The sequence below is a fragment of the Gossypium hirsutum genome, chromosome D05 (genome assembly GCF_007990345.1).
Source record: "Gossypium hirsutum isolate 1008001.06 chromosome D05, Gossypium_hirsutum_v2.1, whole genome shotgun sequence".
Taxonomy (NCBI): Eukaryota; Viridiplantae; Streptophyta; class Magnoliopsida; order Malvales; family Malvaceae; genus Gossypium; species Gossypium hirsutum.
This window is the reverse complement of record NC_053441.1, coordinates 23,209,056-23,220,282: the sequence shown is the minus strand read 5'-3', so window position 1 is coordinate 23,220,282 and position 11,227 is coordinate 23,209,056. Positions and strand designations below refer to the sequence as shown.

Sequence of the window (11,227 nt, the reverse complement as noted above, 5' to 3'; positions counted from 1 at the left end):
TTAAATGTAGTTTGGGCTATTACTCACACGCTACTTCTAATAGATTAGTTTAATGTACTTCAATATACATTGGGCTATCACTTAAACACTAGTTTTACCAAAACAATTTAATGTACTCCATCCTCTTTTTTCTTTTACATTCACCCATCTGCTTTTTTTTCTAAAATAAATAAATAATATTTTGCAAATAAAGTGTAGTTATAACATTTTTAAGTACTATTTTTATATCCAAGTATAAACATAGTTTTATCTATTTGAATTTATTTACTTGCATTTTTTTTCAACATGTAATTAATTAAAAATCTATTGAACAATACACACAATTTGTTTACCGGTATACCAACTAGTATAATATTATATGGGTAAACAACACTCGTTATCCTTGAACTTACAATTTAGCAACCATTAATATTATCAAATTGTTATATTTTATACACTCATCCGTTATCCCCATTAAAATAATGACCAACATATTAATTTAAAGGGTTGATAATCAATATGATCTATGAAGTATAAATAAAACATTATTTTGATATTTTGAATTTTTTAATAATAATTCTAATTTTTTTAATAAATCATAAAATATATAAAATATATTATAAAAATTCTAAATAATTATTATAAACAAGGTTTTTTTATTTCCTTCCTTTAATTCTTCAATTCAATATTTTTTATTTTAATTAGAAAAATGAAATATTCAATTTCAAGCAGTACCTCATTTTCAGCTAAGCATTTGATCGCTTCTCCTACAGCTCTAGTTCGATCCTTGGCCGATTTTAACGATTGATGCAACATTACTTTACCGCCATCACAATTATCTTTAGATAATATAAGAAAATCCTCAAAACTCCTTAAAATTTCGGCAAAAATTTTCGCGCCGCCTGGTCCCGTCTGCCGTTTCCGGGCAGTTCAATACCTTCATTTCCGCTCCTTAACTCTCCTTTTCAGTTGCGCAGCCTTTTTTTTTTCAAGAATTATTGTTAAGAAAAAAATTAAAAATATCATAGTATTTTATTTATATTTTAGGGATCGAATTGATTATTAACCTATTAAATTAGCGTGCCACATCAATCATTTTAATGGAAGATAATAAATGAGTGATTAAAATGTAATAATTCTATGTAAGTTTTAAAAGTTGGGTGATCGAAGTATAATTTGAAATAAAATTTAGGGACAACGGTGTGGTTTATCTATATTAAATTACAAGGTTCTCACTAAATAAGGAAATAATCGTTCATGTTCATATTACAATTTTTTTACATGTGGCACTCTTCATTTCAATCAGTAATTTCTAATTTGGGTATGAATGTGCGAAATTGAAAAATAAAGGATTAAATTTGAATAAATCAATAGAATGGAAACTCTAGCCTCAAGCATGATATTGACTCTAGCTTTGAACTGATTCCAAACAATGGGTTTTCTCCTCTAATTGACAAGGGTTATAGTGGTTGAGTATTAGCCTCAAACCATCTCTCATTCTGTATGTAAATTAACTGCGGGAACAACCCAACAATTAACCTTGCCAAATGAATAGCCTTGAAATCAACATGATTTAGTTTCTCGACAACTTTGGGAACTAGAAGAACTCAACTCAAATCAATGGCATCAACTCCACGGGTCGTTTAAACTTGATTATTAACTCCCTTAGCAGATCAAACCACTTACAATTGATCACGTCAATTTATTCTTTGGTGGACTGAATACGACAATCACGAATCATAGCAATTCACCAATGGTATGTCGTCCATCATTGAATCAAGGGGCACCCTTCTCTATTTGGGGTTAAAACAACGTTGTGAGATAACTGAGTTTATCTCCTAAACCGAAGAATTAACAAATACCAAAGTACAGAGTGTAAATGTAATTTTGAAGTTTCACAGCTCAAATACTAAATTAATTATTGATATAAAACTAATATCGATATTTAACTACTCATAATTTGAATTACAAGAAAATAAAAAATTAAAAAAGATTTTTTATTAAAATAAAAATTAAACAAAGCAACAATTTAGTGGCTCACTACGCCCAACCCCTTATTTACGTCTACTACTTATAATAATCATTTATATTATTAATAAAACTTTTAATTGGGCTGGTGTGACTTTCAATCGGATTCCATATTCCGTAATTAAATTTAATTATAATATTCGAGGTAATTGGTATTGGGAATGATGATCCACTAAACCATTTTACTCTTTCTTCATATTGTGATATAATAACTTTGAAGAGGCAGTGAAAGAGTCAAAATGGAGAAAAGCTATGGATGATGAGATTGCAACCATTGAAAGTAACAATATTTAAGACTTGGCGGAATTTCTAAAAGGCCAAAAATCTATTGGAGTGAAATGGGTTTACAAACTAAGCTGAATGAGAAAGGGGAAGTTGATAAATTCAAAGCACGCTTGGTAACTAAAGGCTATAAGCAGGAGTTATACTGTTGTTTTTGCTCTAATTGCTCTACACAACGCAATCAAAATGGTGATTGCATTAGCAACTCAACATTCATGGCCAATCTTCTAACTAGATGTCAAATCAACTTTCTTACATGAAGACCTAAAGGAGATGATTTTTATTGATCAACCTCCTAATTATGTTAAAGCTAATAAAGTATATAAATTAGAAGATGCATTATATGATTTAAAACAAGCCCCTCGAGCTTGATATGATCAAAATTAAAGTCTATTTCTTGAAGATAGATTTTCAAAAATGTCCTTACGAACACACTCTTTTTATAAAATCGAAGGATGATGGGAAAGTGCTCATGGTTTGTCTTTATGTAGATGATGTAATTTACACGGGTAATGACAAGGCTATGTTTGATTAGTTTAAGAAGTTTATGTGAAAGAGTTTGATATGAGTGATCTTGAATTAATACTACTTTTTTAATATAGAAGTGACACAATTTGTAGGTGGCATATTTATTTCTCAATAAAAGTATGTGTGAGAAGTCCTTGATAGGTTTCAAATGAAGAATTGTAATCTTTCTAGCACTCCCATAGATGTAGGATTGAAGCTTTTCAAAGATCTTGAAAGAAAGATAGTTACAAGTAAATTGTAGGAAACTTGATGTACTTGACTACCACGAGGCTAGACATTATGCATGTTGTGAGTAAAATCAGTAGATACATGGAAAATCTTAAAGAAATATATCTTCTTGCTGCAAAAAGAAACCTTAGATACTTGTAAGGTATTGTTAAATATGAGTTGTTCCACAAGAATGGTGAAAAATCAAGTCTATTGAATTCATAAACAATGATTATGTTGGGGATCTAGATGATCGAAAAAGTACATTTGGATATGTATTCATGATAGGGGCAACATCAATCTTATGGTCTTCAAAAAAGCAATAAATTGTAACGTTGTCAACAACTAAAGCTAAATTTATAATTGTTGTGGCATGTGCTTGCCAAGCAATTTGGTTGTGAGAGATTCTTGCAGAAATCTACTTTGACTAGAAAAGGTCTACCTCTATTTACTGTGATAATGGATTAGTAAGTAAGCTATCCAAGAATCTTATCATTCACAGGAGATTTGAATACATAGATGTGCAATTTCACTTCTTAAAGGATTTTACAAAAGGAGTTATTGATCTTATCTATTGTAAGAGTGAAGATCAAACAGCTGACATTCTGACTATGCCTTTGAAACTGTCCGCGTTTCAAAAGTTAAAGCAGTTGATTGGAGTTTGCACTATGTATGTTAAGTATGACTCCTATTTTCAGTCAAATTTGAGAAATAATCTTTTAGTTAAACTCTATTTATTTGTTTCAGTCAAACACTGATTAGTTTAGATTATTTTATTATTATTTGACATATGAATTTAGCCTATAAATAGGCTCTTTTACAACCTTAGTAAAAACACCCATTAGAGATTAGAACTCATAATAGATTTAGAGAATTTTGTGTTTACGTTTTGAAGGTTTTTTATTTTCGAGTTTTTAGGGTTTAGTTTTATTTCCATCTTTTGTACTCTTCGTTCTTTTGCCATTATAGTAAAATTATCTTTGCTCGTGGTTTTTTATCCTCTTTGGAGGGGTTTTTCCACGTTAAATTTGTGTGTTCAATTTCTCAATTTATTCTACTTTTTTTTACTTGTTGCTTAATTGGGTCGATCCCTAACAAGTGGTATCAGAGCTATTTCAAAGGTTAGCCCATTCAGATATGCCAACAACAAGGTTTGAAATTGAGAAGTTCGATGGTGAGACAAATTTCAATCTGTGGCAAGTTCGGATGATGGCAATTCTAGTTCAATCCGGTTTGAAGATCATATTGTTACCGGGAAAAAGCTTGAGAATCTAAATAAAACAGAATGAGAAGAGCTTGATGAAAAGGTCTTGTCTGCAATCCAGTTGTGCCTCGCAAATACAGTATTGTAGGAGGTATTGATGGAGAAGACCTCATTCGCATTGTGGAAAAGGTTAGAAACTCTTTATGCGACTAAGTCTCTAGCTAACCGTTTAGTATTGAAACAACGTCTATTTACGTTTCGCATGAACGAAGGTGAGCTTCTTAGAGATCACATCAGTCAATTAATTACTCTTTTAAATGATTTAAAGAACGTTGAGGTTCATATTGATGATGAAGATCAAGTTATGCTATTATTGTGCTCTTTACCCCCTTCATACAAGTCTTTCAGGGAGACCCTGATTTATGGCAGAGATAAAATCTCGTTCGAAGATGTGAAGGGTCATTTGTTGAGTAGAGATAAACTCGACAATGAGCTTCATTTGGATAGTAAGGCAGATAGACAAGCTTCCGTTTTGGTAGCATCAAAGAAACGAGACAAAATGTGTCGCTATTGTAAAAAATTAGGTCACGTCAAAGCAGATTGTTATAAATTGTGAAATAAAAGAGTTGCTAAGAGTAACAAGGAAGATGTAGCTCGTGCTAATTTGGCTGATGAAAGCGGTGATGATTTCTTGTTAGTGTCAACGAGCGATAACTCCAAGTTCACGTCCAAGTGGATCCTAGATTCTGGATGTTCTTTCCACATGTGTCCCAATAGAAAATGGTTCTCTACATACAGTTCGGTTGAAGGTGGAGTTGTGCGTATGAGAAACGATTCATCTAGTAAGGTAATTGGTATTGGTACTGTTAAAATTAGGACACACGATGGGACGATTAGTACACTCTCAAATGTCAGGTATGTACCTGATTTACAAAAGAATCTCATCTCCTTGAGTATTTTAGACTTGAAAGGATGCAGAATCAACATCGAGTCGAGCAGCATTAAAGTATCTCGTGGAGCTCTCATTTTGTTCAAAGGTAAAAGAACTGGCAGTCTTTATATTCTGGAAGGTTCTACAGTGACCGGTGAAATCGGATGTCCCTCGTCCGTTACAGAGTCGAAGTCAACTCGTTTGGAGCGGAGGCAACTTGGTCATAAAAGGAAAAATGTATGACCGTTTCGTTGAAGAGAGGTTCTCTTTTGGATGCAGGTTTTGAAAAGTTAGGGCACTGTGTTCGTGAAAATCAGACCTGGGTTAGTTTTGATTTGGCAGTGTACAAGTCGAAGGCTAGAAGTCTTCCAGTTTCTAAGCACAGATTCGACTTAGTTAATTCCCTGCATAGTTCAAGATAGGCTCGTGGTGGGCTTTGGCAAAGATGGCGTTGTAGAAATATGAGTCAAGGTGGAGATTTGTTAAGTATGACTCCTATTTTCAGTCAAATTTGAGAAATAATCTTTTAGTTAAACTCTGTTTATTTATTTCAGTCAAACACTGATTAGTTTAGATTATTTTATTATTATTTGACATATGAATTTAGCCTATAAATAGGCTCTTTTACAACCTTAGTAAAAACACTCATTAGAGATTAGAACTCATAACATATTTAGAGAATTTTGTGTTTACATTTTGAGGGTTCTTTGTTTTCGGGTTTTTGGGGTTTAGTTTTATCTCCATCTTTTGTACTCTTCGTTCTTTTGCCAGTATAGTAAAATTATCTTTGCCCGTAGTTTTTTATCCTCTTTGGAGGGATTTTTTCACGTTAAATTTGTGTGTTCAATTTCTCAATTTATTTTCACTTTTTTGTTACTTGTTGCTTAACCGGGTCGATCCCTAACAATGTATAATATTTAAATTGATAATTTGTAAACTTTCAATTTAAGGGAGAGATGGTTGACTAAGTCCTAGATTTTTCTATTATTTCAAGATTATGTAATATGTCAGTTATTACTTACGTGAAATTTCTTTCCATTTAGCTAGTTGATTAGTTTCTATTTTATTGATTGTTTTTTAGCTGTTTCAGTTTTAAATGTACCCTATAAAAAGTGGAACATTGTGAAATAAATACAAACAAGTTTTCTTCTCTTTTGTGCCTACCAAGTGTTTGCTGAATTTTCTCATCAATTTTTTTCCTTGTGCCTCTGTTTTCATGATCAAATTCAACAAATATTTCCATGGACATGTCAATCGGTAGTAATACTTTATACGTATTTAATGATTATATATGTTTCTGCTGTATTGTAATTATCTTTATGGTGCTTTTTGTCACGGTTAGTTTGTCATGTAATCCCTGTCTTGTAGTGATTTTGGTTCTTTTAACAAAACATAGGTTGGGTTTGGGCGACCTCCAAAGTCACAATTTGTACTAAAGTTAAGGCTGCTTTCACTTGTCGTTTTCTTACGTGCATTTTTTTATCAGTTTTACCATTGCTTTTTCTCATTTCTCAATTCCAACATTAGCAGACACATGTCCTCCTTACAGTTGCTATATCTCAGGGAAACTAACAGTATCTCCTTTTGCTTCCTCCATAATTTTGATACACACGAAAACAAACAAACAAAAAAGAAAAAAAAGAAACAGATCAAAAGACGAAGAAACCTGAAATGTGGCTGCTATGTTACATAGTTGGAGTACAAAATATCTATCTAATTTGTCCATGATAACAGAAATTGGACCATACCCGATTAATTAATACAAGCAAGGAACAATATAATTTGTCTCATGCATACTGGATGTCACACTCGGATCTGCAACTCTGCGTGAGATGGATGGATGAAGGAGAATATTATTATACATTTAAATATAATATAACTTTTAAGGTCACTTGAAATGAAATTGTTTCTTCTTTTTTGTAGGCTGTCATATATCTATATTCATTATAAAATTTTGGATTAATTCAAATTTTATAATTTTTTTGGGGTTTGAATTTTTTTTATTCAAGTTAGGCCCTGAACTTATTAAATATTCTTATATTGAGACTTGAACTTTTTTTTGTCCAAATTAGTCATTGAAAACACTATAGTTCAAACCCCAATGTGGGTACAATTGCCAAGCTCATGCCCTAATGTAAAAAATAATTGCCAAGTTCGAGAAAATTGTTAAGTTTAAGCTCCAATGGAAAAAATTGTCAAGTTCAACTTAGACAAAAAAAATTAAAGCCTTAGTGAAAAAAGTTGCCAAGTTCAAGCCGCAAATAATGATTTAACCCTAAAATTTTTGTTTGAATTGGTGTTAATTGGGTATCAACTAAATTGAGAAAAGATTAATAAAGCTTTACTTTTTGGCTTAATGATAAATTTGGCCACTAACGTTTGCATGTTTTGTCAAAATCACCATAATTGTATTTTTGAGCCTTTTTCAGCCATCAACCTTTGTTCTTTTTTCTAATCTGCTTTTTCTAAATGAATAAATTCAAGATTTCATTTTTTTATTTTCTTTCAAAATATTTCTATCTTCTATACATTTGTTTACTGATAAGTTTTCCTATTGAGTTAATTTTTTTAGATAATTACATTTATTTTCTTTAATTTAATAGTTGTTTTTTTTTTAAATTTAATGTATTATTTTATTTGTTTTATTATCTTCCACATGTAATTATCTTATTGAGTTATCTAACTAATAAATTACATCTCATTAAAAATATTTCGCATTATCCCCATTAACTTTTTTAACCGTACTTTCATTAAATCTGTTTGAAAAAGCTGATTGAAAAAAAAGAACAAAGGTTGATGGCAAAAAAAGACTCAAAAATATAATTAAGGCTATTTTGACAAAACATGCAAACATTAGTGATCAAATTTATCATTAAACCTTACTTTTTCAATGATAACTAATATAATTATGATGAAACTCTTATCATTTCATACTTTTATATAATATTCAAATAAATAAACAAAAATCATAACAATTTTTTTATCGTTTCACCTATACATAATGTTTATTTCCACATTAAATTTTTTTTCCAGTGGCATAATCTAGTTTTTAATGAAGTGTATAGTTAATCTGACAAGTAAACAATAGCCCTACAAATAGAGGTATTGTTAAAACTTCGATTAAAACCGAATTTTTCAATTGAATCAATATTTTTATGGGTAATAAAAAGATTTTTTTTGTTTAATTTAATTAATCGAATTATCCGTTTAACCAAAATTACTAATATTACGTGGTTTTGATATATTGTTTGTAAATTTGACATTTGTTTCCTTTTATTTTGATTTGTTATGGTATTTTACGATGAAGTAAAAATTTATACATTAAAAGTAAAGGTGAAAATGTTGTAAAGGAGAACCTATCAAATTAAGTAAACTTATTTTGATTCAACTAATTTATTTTTCCAGAAAATTCGAGGGTTGTTTCAATTAATAACCGAATCAATTACTTGAACAATTTTGGTAATATTTTATTTTACGCTGAGCGAGATGTATATGTTAATATTAAGATTAGATTAAATCAACTCATTCAATTGGTGACATAAAATCGTATATAAATTAAGTTATTTATGAATTGGTAAAAAAAATTAAAAACGATGATCAAACTACTTTATAAATTTTAATATTGAATAAATAATTAAACTAGAAATCAATAATGTAATGGATTTCACCATTAAAACATGGGGAATTTATTGGTAGGAAAAATAGGAGGATTGAATTTAGTAAAGAAAGTAAATTCTCCACTTTAATACAAATTAAATAAAGAGATTTGGATTCCGCTCTTCTCATGAGCATCACTTTCCCCACATACATTAAAACCCCAAGCAAAGGGAAAGATTTCATTGAAGAAAGCAATCCAGCAAGATATAAATAAATTAAAAGTTGAAGAAAGATAATCACTGAACTAATCATTTTATAATAATATTCCCCATCATTTTTACCTCACAAATTCCAACCTGCTACTTTATTTTGCATCTTTCCTTTTATATCAAAAAGAGCTTCAGTTTTTCTGCACCAACAAAATCATGTCACAACAACCATAAAATAAATAATTTTTTATTTAAGTATAAAATGAAATATAGTATATTAAGCCTAGCAAAAACCCACACAGCATCCAATATTTCCATGCCTGTCACCCATTCAAACTCTTCCCTATGAAAAAGCCAAATACATCTGACATTGTTTCCCTCCCTCCTCTTTCCCCACACTTTTTTCAAGAAGTCTCTTTTTCCTTTGTGGCTCCAAGGGGCTAAAAGCCAAGTTCAATGGTCTATAAACCCCATTTCCTCCTTTAGAACCTAAATCAAAGTTGAAGAGTAGATGAAGATCTTCTCCATGCTAATCTTCCTCATTTCTCTTCTCTTCCCTTTCTTCTTAGCCTCTCAGTCTGCAACCATTGTGGTAGATGGTGTTTCAGAGTGGAACAATCCCGTTGTCCATGTGGGAGATTCAATAAGTGAGTCTTTTTTATTTTATACTTCAAACTGAACTTGCCACCAACAAGTTTAATATGCTGATTTTTACTAACATTATTCCATTGTTTTTTTTGTCTCAGTTTTCAAACACAAGTATCACTACAATCTCTACATTTTCCAGAACAAAAATGCCTTTAATATCTGCAATTTCACCCAAGCTACGCTCCTCACTAAATCCAACTCCACCTCCTACACGGTATGCATCTCCCTGTATCCATCACCCATAGTGGTTTCTTTCAAGGTTAAATTATATGTTTTAATGAAGTTGGGGGGGGGGGCTCATGTTTGTGGTGCAGTGGCACCCATCTCGTCCTGGATTCTTCTACTTTGCTTTCAACAATGGCTCTCTCAAAGCATGCCAAAGCTCTCAAAAGCTCTCCGTTAAAGCATCTCCCGCGCTACCTCCAAGAAATGCAACAACCACCCCTTCACCGGACTTACCTCCGGCAGCGGCTCCAGCACCAACTTCTGGTGGACCGATTGTGCCGTCTTCTCCAGTATATCCATGGCCGTTCAGGCCTCGCCAGGCGGCGGTTTCACCAGCACCAAGTGCTACCTCGCCAGTAACAGTACCGAGTCTAGTGCCGGGTAAAGGTGGTGGCATCCCTTTAATCAACAGCAACCCTGCAGTTCCATTGCCGACTGGTGAAGTTGATTCTGCAACTATTCGACCTTTGCCCACCTCTGATCATGGAGGACAGGTACCACTTTATCTCTCTCAATGCATAGTTCCTTAAATGCCTACCATAGTCAATAAAAAATGTGACTAACTATTAAAGGGAAAAGTGATTGTTAGGATTTAAACTCAGCCTCTTATATTTGATATTTATATATAGCTCCATTGGGTTGGGTGGTTGCAGGCGGCGGAAGGATTCATGGCGGCACCAGCTCCAATGAATGTATTTTGTGTGGCATTTCTACTAGTGCTGTAAAAAGAGAGAACGGGTGTGAAATTTGGTTGTACATTAAGGAACATTTTGAGTAAAATTGAGTGATTTAGAGGGTGAGTAGGTGTAAGGTGCATGGTTAGGTTAGATTAGAATATATGGTATGGTGTTGTAAGGTGAAAGGCAATGCCATGGCATGCCGATTGCTATACATGCCATAGTCCAGTCTAGGCCCTACTTTGGAATCATTGTCATGCAATTTGCTTTCCTTTTTCAACTTTCACTTTTTTAATACGTATTTCTGAGATGAAAAAACAAACACAAAAACTATATTAATATATAAATATACAACATCTTAAAGAAGACATACAATTATAATATAAAAATTAACATGTCCCACTTTCCCGACCTTTTCATCTTCCACAACATTTAATTTAAAATCCCAGGTGATCATGCATCAGCTTTTTCTTTTTCCTATTCTCTTTATTTAAACCAAACTTGTGGCCTGTGGGGGTGGGATGAAATTTAATTATTTATGGACTGCTGCCCAGATGTCAATAATATATTATGTAAGGGGCAAAGTAGGAAACATTTTATATTAATTATGAGAGTTTAAATGTAATTAATCTTATTGAAATCTAACAAAGCTATAATTATTATATATTAACTTATATTTTATGATTTTGAGTCTAATGTTGGAATTATTTTA

General features: G+C 31.9%; 1 protein-coding gene across 1 annotated transcript; it reads left to right on the top strand.

Annotated features, from left to right (window-relative positions):
* Positions 1–9,004: 9,004 nt before the first annotated feature.
* On the top strand, positions 9,005–10,795 carry LOC107914402 (early nodulin-like protein 1). The gene is made up of 4 exons (XM_016843311.2): positions 9,005–9,612; positions 9,712–9,827; positions 9,928–10,332; positions 10,492–10,795. Exons 1-4 carry the CDS (start codon positions 9,477–9,479, stop codon positions 10,561–10,563), a joined length of 729 nt encoding a protein of 242 aa, XP_016698800.1. The 5' UTR covers positions 9,005–9,476; the 3' UTR covers positions 10,564–10,795.
* The last annotated feature ends 432 nt before the right edge of the window (positions 10,796–11,227 follow it).

Bases quoted from the DNA above. Each gene is read 5' to 3' on its own strand.
- LOC107914402 (XM_016843311.2), top strand. From the start codon at position 9,477: ATGAAGATCTTCTCCATGCTAATCTTCCTCATTTCTCTTCTCTTCCCT. The intron at 9,613-9,711 runs GTGAGTCTTTTT...TTTTTGTCTCAG, and splicing joins CCATGTGGGAGATTCAATAA to TTTTCAAACACAAGTATCAC. The intron at 9,828-9,927 runs GTATGCATCTCC...TTTGTGGTGCAG, and splicing joins CCAACTCCACCTCCTACACG to TGGCACCCATCTCGTCCTGG.